The 15,491-nt window shown below is 35.0% G+C and overlaps 1 protein-coding gene and 1 pseudogene across 1 annotated transcript; one reads left to right on the top strand and one right to left on the bottom strand.

The window, feature by feature from the left end:
- The first annotated feature begins 2,966 nt into the window (after positions 1-2,966).
- Positions 2,967-6,662, top strand: LOC133329448 (serine protease inhibitor 42Dd-like). The gene is made up of 4 exons (XM_061537921.1): positions 2,967-2,973; positions 5,168-6,108; positions 6,205-6,367; positions 6,526-6,662. Exons 1-4 carry the CDS (start codon positions 2,967-2,969, stop codon positions 6,660-6,662), a joined length of 1,248 nt encoding a protein of 415 aa, XP_061393905.1.
- Positions 6,663-12,953: 6,291 nt separating this feature from the next.
- On the bottom strand, positions 12,954-15,082 carry LOC133329447 (antichymotrypsin-2-like; annotated as a pseudogene).
- Between the last annotated feature and the right edge of the window lie 409 nt (positions 15,083-15,491).

The raw sequence follows: 15,491 nt of genomic DNA, 5'->3' as shown, positions 1-15,491 counted from the left end.
ATATATTTGGTGCAAATCGTAAGATATATAGGGACTTTGGTGCACCATTTACATGAAATCGGACGAAACTAAATATGGGAGCTATATCTAAATCTGGACCGATTTTCACGAAACTTGGCAGACATCATTCTAGACCTAAATGATTAGGCTGCACCAAATTTCGTGCAAATCGAAAGATATATAGAGCCGTTTACATTAAATCGGTTAAATATATATAAATCTAAACCGATTTTTCCCAATTTCAATAGGGTTCGTCCCTGGGCCGAATAAGTGACATATGCCAAATTTCATCCAATTCGGATCATAAATGCGACCTGTACTTTGTTTACAATTTAACATGGACAGACAGACGGACGGACGGACATGCATAAATCGACTCAGAAAGTGATTCTATGCATATTCTCAAAAGGAACCATGTGTCTATCTCGTTTCCTTTTGCCTGTTACAAACATATGCACAAAGACATAATACCCTGTACCACAGTGTGGTGAAGGGTATAAAAACAATGGAATGGAAAACTAGCCGCAATCGAATAAGTGGAAAATTGGCGGTTGTTAGCAACAAAAACAGTAATCAAATAAAGCTTCAACACTTTGGGTAAAATGAACAGATGTGTCCTAAAAGACGTCACATTTTTCCAAAATACATTGACATGAAATTGGACGAGCTTAAGTATGCAATATTTATCTATATGTGAACCGACCACAAACATAGTTAGAAAACCCTTCACAAATTCAAAGAAAATCTAACTTTCAGTGGTTCTATATTCTGAGCTTGGGCAATATATATATACTTAAAGATGGGTCTGGGAACAATATTTCGCAGCGTTACAAACTCTTGGGGCTGCACAAAGCTATAATACCCTAACAACATAGTTGTGTAGGGTATTATAAGTAAGGTCTTATCCGATTGCATTTTCCTAGTTCATACGATACCTATCTACGTACTGAATAACGTGTTAACATTTGGACCCGATTAGATTATTAATTTTTTGAGTTATCGTGAACGCCATTTGTAAAAACACTACTTTGAGAAAAACGGGTTTATAGGCACAAACAAAAAAACAAAGTCCTTCTAGGCTTAATTTGAAACCTTGTGCAAAATTTCGTCGAAAATATTTAAAACTGTCCAAAATATTTACTTCATTGGCAATAGGCCAATGTTTGGGGGGTTCGTGCACCATTTACATAAAATCGGACGTAATTATATATGAGAGCTATATGTAAATCTTAACCGATTTTTCCCAATTTCAATAGGGTTTGTCCTTGCGCCAAATAAATGAGCTGTGTCAAATTTCATTCAATTCAGAATTAAAACACAGCCAGGCGAATGGTGGTTGTGGCGTTTTTTTTCTTTTTTGGAAGAGTTCATTTGTTTAAAGAGAGAAAAGAGAGACGAAAAATGAGGCCAAATAGTCCCAAAGTACATCGAAGTAGGGAAATAGTTGTAATATTAATGAAATGTTTACATTTTTTGGAAAAAATAGTGACTTTATCATAATTATAAGAGCTTGTAGGACCAGTTTTGGTCAAAGAAAATCCCGACTGTGTTTGGTAATAAATGGTAAAAATGTTGGGGACCAAATGAATCAAAAACTTTATTTTCCTCGGCGTTTCCTATCTCTCTTGATCAACGACGTAGCCAGTGTCCGGACCCCAGCTTAAAATTGACACCCATTATAGTGATGTATGTACTTGGACGTGGGAATTACACTTAATTATTAAAAAGGGTCTAACTATTCTGATATTAATTAGTATTACCATTACCACACTAGAGGGAGCAAATCACGCGCTGATTACTATGAAATTTTACATGAAATTCCGATTATGGTCAATATTAAACTTGGTCATTCCGCTTTGTAAGGTATATATGTATTATATTCTTGATCAATATAAAATTTTATGTCGATTCTATGTCCGGTGATCATGAGTGAGTTTTTGGTAAAAAAAAAACATTTATCATATTTTTTCTCTTCCCACAACTGAAAAAAGAAAATCGTTTCCCACGATTAAGCAGAAAAAACGAAATATTGCGAGAATTTGGAAATATGACTGGCATATGAGAGAAGAATTACTTTGAATACGAATAAAAATAATCTATTTTGAAAAAAATATATAAATTATTTATTGATCAAATTTTGTTCTTTTGCCTGCGCCCGAACGTTTTTTGATTCACTGTGATGTTGATAGTCTTAATTTATCATAGACCTTCAATGCAACGGTCGGTATAGGATACTAGTTTACAAGGTACCATACTGTTTATTTTCGAACACTGACTACCAATGACTATTCCCTGAACTAAAATCTGATACGAATGCTCAATAACAGGTTTCCATTTCGGGGCGGTGGCTAGTGGTCTGTGAAAAAAATAATTTGGTGGGGTGGGCTACGTCGTTGCTGCGTCTAGAAATGTTCGTCGAAGGAATGAATTAGTGCATTCATTGCCCTTGAACTTGAACCTGAATTAAAAGTAAGAATCAATACTGCAGGACGGCCGGCCGGCCAGTCAATCTGCAACGCTTAAAGAATCCTGTTTTGTTCACCAAACGAACCGAAGGTTAAAAATAAAGTTTATGAACTGTGATTCTCTTTGGTTGTTGACTCTGCTATGTAGACATTTGTGTGTGTCTATGCAATATTTTCTCAATTTTCATATTTTATTCAAGAAAGAAAATCTGGTTTTGCAACTAGTTAAGTTGCACTGAATTCCCATTTATTTTTGAGTACCATAGTTTTGTTCTATTTCACCCATTGTCCTCTTCTTTCTACCTTTGGTGTGTTCGCTTCAAACAAATCCCGAAAGCAAGACAGCAGACAAACATTTCGATATCTCAGTCAGTCTGTGGCCCAGTCTGATCCGTATGTGTGTATATATAGAAGCGTTGTTTTTGCCTCATCACATTCACAGTCCGACTGCGGATAAGACTGTATTCTTTCTTGGTTAAATCGAATTCGTAAACAATTGCAATGGGTGGTAAGTATAGTGAACGATTTATAAACAATATTGAGATGTTGAGAAAATAGCCACGCTTCGTAAATCATTGAAAAAATCTTTACAAAGTATACGATTCGGTTATGAAAAATATTATTTAAAAGAAATAAAGAGTTAAAACTAGTGAGCGGAGCAGTATAGTCGGACGGGCCGACCATATAATACCCTACACAACTGTTGGACCTTCAACTGTGGCCTATAGATTGACTCAAAAAAAAAAAAAACAAAAAGTTACTTCATCCCAAAATTATTATCTGATTATCACCCTTGACCATAACTGGAATCTCATGGATCAACGCGATCAAAGCGATCAACGCTATATTTCCGCCCTCCAGTGTGGTTTTGGGTTACTAAATAATGCCCGAATACGTAAACACCTGTAAATATTTAAGTGTAACTCCCACATCTGAGTACATACAACCATATAATTGGTATCAATTTAAAGGTCAACCACTCCTCTTGAACATACTATCAACTTTTCGGGTCTAGGTCCTTCAGGGGCAAGTATTGACGCCATAGAACACAAATTTTGTCATTTTCACACAAAAGTCAGGGTCCATTTGACCCGCTAAATATTGACCGATCTTTATCAAAAGAGGCATGCTTATTCTTTGGCTCAATCCCCTTCTCCATGCAAAAATTCGCGGTGTGGAGCCTCCGGAGCGACCAGAAAATCATCCAAAAATAAAGTTTTTGGTCCATTTCATCCCCTAAATATTAACCGATCTTTTCCAAAAACAATAGGGGTCTTCATTGGCGTTACAAACTCTTGGGGCTGCACAAAGCTATAATACCCTGAAAACATAGTTGTGTAGGGTATAAAAACGTTTATAATTGACAAAGATACCCGCGCCATATTACTCATTAAACATATATTCATTCATTATATAATTCAATGCTTTGAATGGTCCATGAAAATATATTCTTATACAAATCTACGCTACGGATGGTCCATGAAAAACTATTTTTCAAAAAATCCACGCTTGAGGTGATCCGCGAAAAAAATATTTTTCAACAAAATGCAAGATTTGGATGATCCAAAAAAATATGGTTAAAAATGTACGCTTGGGATGACCCGTAAAACGTATTCTTGAAAAATCTACACTTCGGATGGTCAGTTTAAAAATATTCTTTAAAAAACTAAGGTTTGGGATAATTCGCGAACAAATATTCTGTTTTTGCATAATAGTCAGGCTGAATCCCAGTTTGTTGTTTTTATTAAAAATAATTATTTATTAGTGGGGATTGTATGGCATTGTCCGCCGATGGGACAATTCTTTTAAAAATTCAAAGATTGGTCCATGAAAAAATATTTTAGTGTGGTTGGCCCATGAAAAAATAGTCTTTTAATATTATACGGAAGGAATGATCCATGAAAATATATTCTTTAAGAAATACAGGCTTGAAATGGTCTGAAAAATATTGATTCAAAAATCCAAGCTTTGAATAATCCGTTATAAGCAATCCATTAAAAATCTACTATTGAAAATCAAACTTTCAGATGGTCCATGAAAAACAAATTTAAAAAAAAATCTGCGCTTGGGACGGTCTGCGGAAAAATATTCTACTCCTTGGATGGCCCAAGAAGGTTCGTGGCTGCGGAAGGTCCGTGAAAATCAATCCATTAAAAAATTCTCTCTTGGGATGGTCCGCGAAAAAAAATATTTTTTAAAAAAGTAGAATCCTACGGATGATTTGTGTAAAAAATAATCTATTACAAAATGAACGCTTCGAATTATCCGTAAAAGGCAACCTATACAAAATATGGCGGTTGTACGCAAAAAATATGTTCGTAAAAAATTCAGATTTTGAAGGGTCTGCAAAAAATATGATACTCTTTGGATGGTCCAAGGAAAAAATACTAGTTTAATAATATACGGTCGGGATGATCCATGAAGACAAATACCTTAACAAATTCACGCCTGAAATGGTCTGTAGAAAATATAGATTAAAAAAAATTGTTTTAAAAAAGCACTAAGTAAAAATATGTTTGGAATGGTCTGTGAAAAAAAAAAATAAATATGCGATTGGGATGGTCCGCGAAAAAATACTTTAAAATTCCCCCTTGGGATGGCCATTTACAAAATATTCTTTAAATAATAAATTCACATTATTGTTGTGTATTGAATAAAATATATTTTCATATAATTAAATTATTATTACGTTCTCATTTCAGTTAATACTCATTTCATAGCCACAATTTGTGTTATGGCAGTAACGGTGATAGTTGCCACACCAACAACCCCTCTCGTCAACGTTGATGACTCGCAATTAAGGGATCTATCCAAGAGTTTGGAAGACTTTGGAACTCTACTCTACTCGCAAATAGCAAAACGTAGTGAACAGAAAAACATTCTATTTTCACCATTCTCAATTGAGACCAATCTGGCAATGCTGCGTTTGGGTGCTACAGGACAAACAGCCGCAGAAATTGACAATGCTCTACATTTAAAATATAACGATGTCGAAAAGTTGGCCAACTCTTTCGAAAAGATACTTTCAATCTATCAGAATAGTGATTTTCTACAAATGGCCAATAAAATATATATAACGGATGACTTAGAACTCCGCGATGAATTCAATAAATTGCTCGCCGAACATTTCTACGCCTCCGCAGAAAATGTGAATTTTACCGAAAATATTAAAGCAGCTGAGACAATCAATTCGTGGGTTGCCACAAAAACCAATCAATTGATTAAAGATCTTATGAGTGGCGATGATTTGAGTGCAGAAACACGATTGGTATTGCTCAATGCAATATATTTCAAAGGTGAATGGGAATACGCATTCCCCGAAGAAGGCACACGCCCACAAAAATTCTATGTGGATGCCACAAATAGCGTTGAAGTGGAAATGATGCACACTTATGGAGAATACCGTTATGGCAAAATAGACCAATTGGATGCTACCGCTTTAGAAATGCCTTACAAAAATTCCGATCTTTATATGCTTGTAATTTTGCCGAATTCTCGTGATGGTTTAGAAGATCTGAGAATCAAATTGCAGTCATATTCCCTACAAGAATTAAGAGATAACATGGCTGTGGAAAAAGTTACCGTGAAAATGCCTAAATTTAAAACTGAATACACAATTGAATTGAAAGAGACTTTAAAAAGCGTAAATATGATTAACTATTTCAATTAATTTAATAATTCAAATAGATATTTTATGTTATATATATATATATATATATATTTTTTTTTTTATCTGCAGTTGGGTATAGAACGCATGTTCTCCAAGGATGCGGAATTGGAAGAAATGACCAACTCATCAGAAAGACTTGAAGTGACGAAAGTTTTGCATAAGGCATTTATTGAAGTTAACGAAAAGGGCACTAAGGCTGCTGCATCGACAGGTATGTATATCAAAAAGTCATGCTCGTCTAGGTCCCTGAAAAAAATATGTCTTTGTTGGACCTTGCATAAATAATTTCAATATTTTTTCAATGCCTGAGTCATTGGAAAATTATTTTGATTATATGTAGATTTAACTGAACATGCTTTTTTATAAAATATCAAATTCCTATATTTTTAGGTTCTGTTGTTGCTCCCGAAACTCTGCCTTTTCCGCCTGTATATATTTATCAATTTGTCGTGGATCATGGCTTCATCTATAAGATTGTGAACAGTGATGGCATTGAATTCTTTGAAGGATCACAAAGTGAATTTTAAACACACACTGAAAAAATAAAATTGTATTCATCCTGCTGGAGAATACTTCGAAAGACAATAAAAACATCTTTGATGATATATAATCGCATTTTTATTATTAGGAGAGAAATATACATATATATATGTATATATAGTAGCCCTTGTATAAACAATTTCGTTTGGAAAATTTGCTTAAAATACCGAATTTTGTGGTTACCGTTATGTGGTAGCTATACTATAACGTCAAATTTCGATATCTTTACAGAATTTTATTCTTGTGAATAATGGATTCTCCCGTTAATATTTCGAGTTGTTGCAACCGGAATGAAAAATTTGTTATAATTATTTAAAAAACCAGTAAGAAAAGCTCAAAAGTCGGACGGGGCCGATTATATGATACCCTTCACCACTTTGGGTACATACAAGAGATGTTAATATCCTGTAGATAGAACTGACATAGAATCTTTGTAGGACCATTAAGATGGAATCGGGCGAAATTAAATGTGCTATCCAGATAGTTATTTGAACCAATTAAAACCAGTAAGGAAAGTAGTAAAGTCGGACGGGGCAGACTATATGATACCCTTCACCACTTTAGGTATACTCAACAGATGAATCCTAACAGACGTCGCATTTTTATAGAACCAGTAAAATGAAATTGGATCCATAAACATGTCATTCTGCAACCGATACTAAATTCTTCATTTGGTCAGATATAGAAACTGTATCTAAATCTGAACCGATTTTTACGAAACTAAGTACACATCATTCTAGACCTAATTCATTACGCTGTGCTAAATTTCGTTCTAACCTAAAGATATTAAGGGACTTTGGTACAACATTTACCTTAAATCGGACGAATATATATATATATATATATATATATATATATATTCTAGGGGTCAAAATTTTTGTTGATATAATTCGAATCTACACTGATTAAAGAATGTCTCTACAAAATTTCAAGTAAAAATCTCAAGAACTCTTGAAGATATATCCGATTTATTGTGTCAGCATCAAGTGACGGCTGAAGGGCTTCTCAAACTTTAAACGCGTTTTTCTCTAAACATTTTTTTGCGAATGGCGGGCACGATAACTCAAAAACTAATAATCCAATCGGTTCCAAATTTTGCAACGTTTCTCTGGGAGTGTATAGCCCTCGTATGAACAAGGATAAAGCCAATCGGTGAAGATCATCCTTATTTTGTAAATTGGTTTTTGGTAAAAAAATCGGCGATTTTCCAAAAATATTTTTTCAATGGTCCACCATTTTGTTAATTTTAGAGCGAAGTCAATAATCCTAGTTCATACCAGAACCAGACATGCACTCTTTCTAACACCGTTGGAATTTTCGGATTCCGATGTTCCAGTGATGAGTTATCATGCCCGACATCAAAAATAAGGAATTTTCTTTAATTACAAAAAACAACAACAAAACAATAACAATTTTTTTTGTAAATTATTTTTCTTTTTTTTTAAATCTTCAAATATATATGTGCAAAGTTACAAACCTTAACAAGCAACGGTATAGATTTACAGGCCCATTGAAAATCTTGAAAAATTAAAATCAAGAATGGGGGAGGGGGTTCCCTTAAGTATACCGATCGTCATTTCTCGACTAGCTGAGTCGATCTAGACATGTGTGTCCGTCCGTCCGTCCGTCTGTTCATTATAATTTGCAAACACGATACAGTCCACAATTATGGACCAATTTTGCATGTAGGATGGGTTCTGCCCAATGAAGACACTATTTTATCAGGTATGCTGGTCGCTCCAAGGGGGGCAAACATCGCGAAGGGGATCCAGCCAAAGACAGCATGCCTGTTTTTGATAAAGATCGGTCAATATTTTGCGAGTCAAATGGAACCTGACTTTTGTGTGAAAAATTACAAAAATTGTATTCTATAACGTATATATTTACTCCCGAAGGATATAGACCCGAGAAGTTGATAGTATAACCAAGAGGAGTGGTTGGCCTTCAAATTGATGCCAATTATATTGTCGTATGTGCTCGGATGTGGGAGTTACACTTAAATATTTACAGGTGCTTACGTATTCAGTTATTATTTAGTAACCCATTACCACACTTTAGGGCGGAAATATAGCGCTGGTCGCTTTGAAGTGTTCCATGAGGTTCCGGTTATGATCAACGACAACGCCTATAATTTTGGTGCTGATCAGATTATAATTTTGGGATGAAGTGGATGGAAAACTTTGTTTTTTTTTAATTTACCTATAGGCCTCAATTATAAGCCGAACATCGTAACACAACCCACGGTGAAGGGAATTTGGACAAGTAATCAGAAGGACCATTTGAAATATTAGTAATATTTCTTGACCTCTTGTCGGTCAAAAGAGTGCAAATATAGCGGAATATTGCCCCAGCTCAGAATGTAGAACCAAAAAAAAAGTATATTTTCTTGGAGGTTGTGTAGGGTTTCATATGGTCGGCCCCGTCCGACTATACTGCTCCGCTCACTGGTTTAAGAATATATTTTCATGGATAATCCCAATCGTAAATTATTCAAAGAATATTTTTTCATGGGCCACGCAAAGCGCAGAATATTCTTCCATTAGACTGTTCAAAATGTTAGATTTTGTAAAAATTTGTTTTTTTTTTTTTTTTTTTTTTTGAGGATCATACCAAGATTGGATTTTTTTTAAATGATATGAAAGTAGATTTTTGTATTAATATTTTTTCAAGAACCATTTTTGTATTGTAAATGATTAACGCAGCGCGGGGCATTTTGACAGCGGACAGTCTTTGAATGTGATGAGACAAGAACAACGCTTCATTATATACACACAAACACGCATCAGACTAAACCACAGACAGACTACCTTCCTACTTCTAGGATTTGTTTGAAGTGAACAAACCAAAGGAAGAAAGAGGACGACAACGTATGAAATAGAATAGGACTGTGATACTCAACAATTGCCATTGCCACTTTACTAGTTTAGCAAGACGAGTTTTTTTCTTGTAAGCTATGAAAATTAATATATGTCTACACAAATGTCTACGGGACAGAGTCAACAATCAAGGGGATCTATATTTTTAGCTTTAATTTCGTTTTGAACAAAAACAGGATTCTGTAAACGTTGCAGGTTGGCCGACTGGCAGCATTCGTTTTAATTTTTATATAGGCTCAGGTTCAAGGTTAATGAAGGCATCATTTCTTCGACAAATATTTCTGGAGGCAACAACGACATAGGCAACGACCACTGCCCACCACCGACATGAAATGTATACGCTTGCTATTTACTTCAGGAAATAGTGACTGGTAGTCAGTGTTCGAAAATAAACAATATTATACCTGGTAAAATAGTGTCCCATACCGATCGTTTCTATGAAGTTCTATGATAAGTTAAGATCTTCAGTATCACAGTGGATCATACTAAATATGAACCCCAACCCAACCAGTACAATAAAATAGGCTTGGAATTCAATCGATCAAAGACTTGCGATCGCACAAAAATAAAAACAAAAAAATTTTAGAATATGCATAGAATCGCTTTCTGAGTCGATTTATGCATCCAGATGAAATTTGTCTAATTAATTTATATGGTCCAAGGTCGAACCCAAAGTTTATACGATTGAGATGACATTTTGAACTTACTTACTTACTTAGCTGGCTTATGACAGAAAGGTTGTTCCATAAGCCGAGCTTAAATAGATTTCCAAGCGTGTCGGTCTTGAAATATCATTTTCCGAAATGTTGTCTTTTACTTGATCTTTCCATCAGATTCGTGGCCTTCCTCTTGGCTCGCTCTTACATGCCTTTTGACCTGGGGCATCTTCGTCCATTCTCACAACATGGCCTAACCAACGTAGTCGCTGTAGCTCGATATAACTGACTTTGTCGATTGTCGAGAAAATATGGTACAGTTCATGGTTCATTCGACGGCGATATTCACCGTCTACGCAGATCGGCCCATAAATCTTCCTGAGAATTTATCTCTCAAACACTCCAAGAGCTACCTCATCTGCTTGCAAAAATACCCATGATTCAGTCCCTTTATACCAGCATCGTCGTTTGGAAGAGTGTGACTTTGGTCTGGCGGGAGGTGACCTTGTTTCTAAACTGCTTACTTAGACCATAGTAGCATCTGTTGGCCAACATTATCCTTTTCCGAATTTCAAAACTGCTGTTTTTAGTTTTCTTTATAGCGGTACCAAGGTATATAAAATCTTTAAGTAATTCGAAGCTGTACTTCTCAAGTTCCACAGTTGGTCCGAGTCTATTGGACGTCTTGCGCGTTAATACTATCAGCTTGGTCTTCTCGACATTTACTGCCAGACCCACTTTGTCACATTCCTTCTCAATTTGTTCAAAAGTGACTGTTACCGCTCGCAATGTTCGACTCATTATATCGATGTCATCGGCGTAGTCCAATGGCATGTGTTGTTTGGTGTACAGAGTGCCATTTCTGTTCACCTATGCCTCTCGTATGACCTTTTCAAGCAAGATGTTACAAAGATCACACGGCAAACTGCCACTTTGTCGGAATCCACGTTCGGTATTAAATGGGCTCCGATAGTTCATTTCCGATTAACTGCTGGCCTTGTGCCAGCTAAAATTATCATGCATAGTCTGACCTTTTCCAGCAAGATGTTACAGAGATCACACGACAAATTACCACTTTGTCGGAATCCGTGTTCAGTATTAAACTGACCGATTAACTACTGACCTTGTGCCAGTTAAAGTTATCATGCATAGCCGAATTAATTTTGCAGGAATGCCAAACGCAGACATGGCTTTAAGCACTTCTGAACGGATAGGGCTGTCGAATGCGGCTTTATAGTCGAAGAATAGGTGGAATGTGTCGATGTGTTTTTCGTGGGTTTTTTTTCCAGGATTTGGCGCAGAGTGAAAATCTGGTCAATGGTGAATTTGCAAGATCTGAAGCCGCATTGGTATAGTCCAATAATGTCATTGACCATTGGGTTCAGTCGTTCACACAGCACGCATGATAACCTTGTCCTCTATGGTCCAATGGTAATCCAACGCCATCTGCTGATTTATTCTTCTTCAGCGTATTAATTGCTACTCTGACATCATCTTGGCACCAAAGACCTATATATTGGGATTTCCACGAAATTATCCATAGAGTATTAAATTGAGTTTAAACTTATATGTGCCAAGTTCCGATGAAATTGGTTCATATATATTTTTTTCCGATTTTCAATAAATAGTGCACCAAAGAGGCTATGTTAGTTCGATTTTCACGAAATTTTGCATAGCGTATTCAATTGAGTCTAGAATGTTTTGTACTAAGTTTTGTAGAAATCGGAGCAGATTTAGACATAGCTCCCATATATATTTTGATCCGATTTTATGTGAAAGGTGCACTAATCTCCCAAGGTTTTTCCGATTAAGACGAAATTTGGTATACCGTATGATATATGCAGTCAATAATCATGTGTGCCAAATTTCGTAAAAATCGGTTCAGATTTGGATATAGCTCCCATATATATTTTTCTCCAATTTTAAGTAAATATTGCACCAAAAAGCCTATGGTTGTTCGATTTTTACGATATATTGCATATCGTATTCAATTGAGTATAGAATGTTTTGTACTAAATTTCATTGAAATCGGTGTACCAAACTCCTCGTGTTTTTCCGACTTTACCTTATTTGTATCAAATGTAATACCATTTAGTACTTTTGCGTACACATAAGTACAAATTTCCAAAACTACCTACATATCGCATTCCTCCACTTCGACGGTAATATTAATTTAAAATTTCAGGATTCCAGCTCCATTCTGTACTCCAAATTAAAATTGTTCCAAATTTAGTATTGTTTAGTACTTTTTGTATACATCAGTACACTCTTCTAGAACCAATTCATTATATCGATCCTATTTCTCAACCTAGATGCGCATTCCAAATTTACGAAATTTTACCAAATTTAGTACATTTTAGTACTTTTCAGATACTTACAGACAAAATTTCGAGAATAAAACACACTACATCAGTGACGCTCATTCCAATTTTAAGAGTTTCGCTTTACCGGTTCGCCAAATACAAATGGTACATTTTAGTACTTTTCGTGCCGTTCTAGTAGAACTTCCTTATCTGACATCTTTGGACTATAAATGGCCCTCACCTCAAATTTCAAGATTCCATCTTCAGCCGTTTCATTTGACTTTACTATTTTATTAGTATAGTTAGTATGAGGATTCGATCGTACGGATCGAAACCGTATGCCGCAAATTTCCCAATAAAAACAAAGTTGATTGTATTTCGGAATTTCAACGCCACTATTTATTATTGGTGGGTAATATTTTTATTTATTTTGTTGTTGTTCTTTATTTATACCTAAAATCACTTTGCGATCCTTCAAAGAATTCAATGCCATTTCTATTCATTATTTTATAGAAGAAGCCATGATCAGCCACAAATTTGACCACAAGTGATGGCAGAACACTTGTAGATAGAGCAGACACACCTAGACCTAAAATTTTTGAGACCATACAAATTTTAATATTTCAAATTATTATTAATGAGCAATAAATAAATATATATGTATGCAGTGCTATCGATTCATCTGATCTGCCAGAATTCAATTTAGTTAATGTGCCATTTTTGATTGAAGATATATATACATACATATTTTTGTACTAGCGTGTATTTTTAGAAAAAACTTTTTTTATAAGGACCATATAAAGGAGAATATTTTTTAAAAGCAATCAAATGCGTGATTTTTTTAAAGAACATTTTTTCAGGACACATACAAGCGTGGATTTTAATACATACCTGAAGCTGCAGCACCCTCAGTGCCCCTTTCGTTGACTTCGATAAATGCCTTGTGCACAACGCTCGACACTTTAATTTTTTCTGATGAATTTAAAACATTTCCCAAATCTGCAAAATTAGTGAACAAACTCTCGATACCCAACTGCAAATTAAAAAAAAATAATAATTATATACAACATCGAAAATTGATTCATTTATGCAATAGCTCATCGCATTTACCCTTTGTAAAATCGGTATCAAATTAATTTTGTATTCAGCTTTAAATTTTGGCATTTTCACTTCAACCATTATCTCCGACATATTACTTCTTATTTTTTGTAGACCATATGATGCCAACATCGTTCCTAGGTCATCTAAACCATCACGAGAATCCGGCAAAATTACAAGCATATAAAGATCGGAATCTTTGTAAGGCATTTCCAAAGCGGTAGCTTTCAATTCGTCAATTTTGCCATAACGGAATCTTCCCATCGTATGCATCATGTCCACATTAACGCTGCGCACTGCATCAATATAGAATTTTTGTTGGCGTGTGTCTTGCTCCCGAAATCCCTGGGCCCATTCGCCTTTGAAATAAATTGCACTGAGCAGTACCAATTCAGTTTGCTCATTCAAATCATCGGCTCTGACAAGGTCCTTAATCAAGTGATTGGTTTTTGCGGCAGCCCACGAGTTGATTGTCTCAGCCGCCTTAATATTTTCTGTAAAATTCACATTTTCTGCCGTCGTTAAGAAATGTTTCGTAAGCAACTCATTGAATTGATCGCGGATTTCTAAATTTTCCTTTGCATATATTTTATTGGCCATTTGTAGGTAATCACTATTTTCATATCTCGAAAGGGTCCTTTCGAAATAGTTGGCAAACATTTCGGCATTGTCAAGTTTTAAACGTAAAGCACGGTCAATTTCCCCAGCTGTCCGTTTTCAGCACCCATACGAATCATGGCCAGACTGGTCTCAACTGAGAATGGTGAAAATATAATATTTTTTTCTTGACTATTTCTTATCATTTGCCAGTAGAGTAGAGTTCCAAAGTCTTTCAAACTCTGGGTTATGGCGATTAATTGCGAGTCATCATCATTGGTGGAGGGGGTAGTCGGTGTGGCAATTATCACCGTTATTGTCATAACACAAATAGTGGCTATGACATGAATTTTAACTGAAATGAGAACGTAATAAAAATATATTGTTTTTTTTTAGATTTTTGATAGAGTGGTTTATAAAAAAATAATTTTTCATGTACCATGCGAAGTTTGAATTTTTTAAAGGATATTTTTTACGGGTAATATCAAGGTTGGATTAAAAAAATCACGGGCCATTTAAATCATATTTTTTCTGATCATGTTTTCACGAATCATCCCAAACGAAATTTTTTTTTTGAACCATTCGATTTTCCTAGGAATGTGTTATCAATAATCATCCAAAGCTTTGATTTATATATATATTTTGACAAACCATCCGATGCATTATTGTTCGTAAGGAACATTTTAGCAACAAGTAACGTAGCGTGGAAATTCTTTTCAATGATTTAACATTTTATTCTATTTTTTTAAATAATATTTTTTCACAAAACTGCACTTTTAAACTGTACTTTTTCAAGAATATTTTTTCACTGATTGCTTTGCTTTTTTCTCAACATCTCAACATAATGTCTAAATATTTTACTATACTTACCACCCATTGTAATTTTTTACGAATTCAATTTAATCAAGAAGGAATACAGACTTATCCGCTGCCGAACTATGAATGTGATGAGGCCAAGAACAACACTTCTTTATATACACACACACGGATCAGACTGAGCCACAAACTATGTTATCGAAATATTTGTCTGTTGCCATCCTTTTTCCAGGATTTTTTTGAAGCGAACAAGCTGAAGAAAGAAAGAGGACGACAGTGGATGAAATAGAACAGAACTGTGGTACTCAAGAAACGAATAGAATTGCATTGTCACTTTACTAGTTTTGCAAGACGAGTTTTGCAATTCGTGAATGCTATGAAATGATTTAAAAAATTTCTAATTCTAATTCTTAAGCTTTATTTTTAGCTTTAGTGTCGTGATGGACCAAAACAGGATTCTTTAAACGTTG

This window comes from Musca vetustissima, unplaced genomic scaffold, assembly GCF_032173495.1.
Source record: "Musca vetustissima isolate MV318-11 ecotype Yass unplaced genomic scaffold, APGP_CSIRO_Mvet_v1 utg978, whole genome shotgun sequence".
Classification (NCBI taxonomy): Eukaryota; Metazoa; Arthropoda; class Insecta; order Diptera; family Muscidae; genus Musca; species Musca vetustissima.
The sequence above is the reverse complement of the archived record's forward strand: the minus strand, read 5'-3'. Positions and strand labels throughout refer to the sequence as shown.

Excerpts from the sequence above, each read along its gene's own strand:
- LOC133329448 (XM_061537921.1), top strand. Across the intron at positions 6,109-6,204 it reads TGAAAGAGACTTTAAAAAGC|TTGGGTATAGAACGCATGTT; the intron begins GTAAATATGATT and ends TTTTATCTGCAG. Across the intron at positions 6,368-6,525 it reads TATGTATATCAAAAAGTCAT|GTTCTGTTGTTGCTCCCGAA; the intron begins GCTCGTCTAGGT and ends CTATATTTTTAG.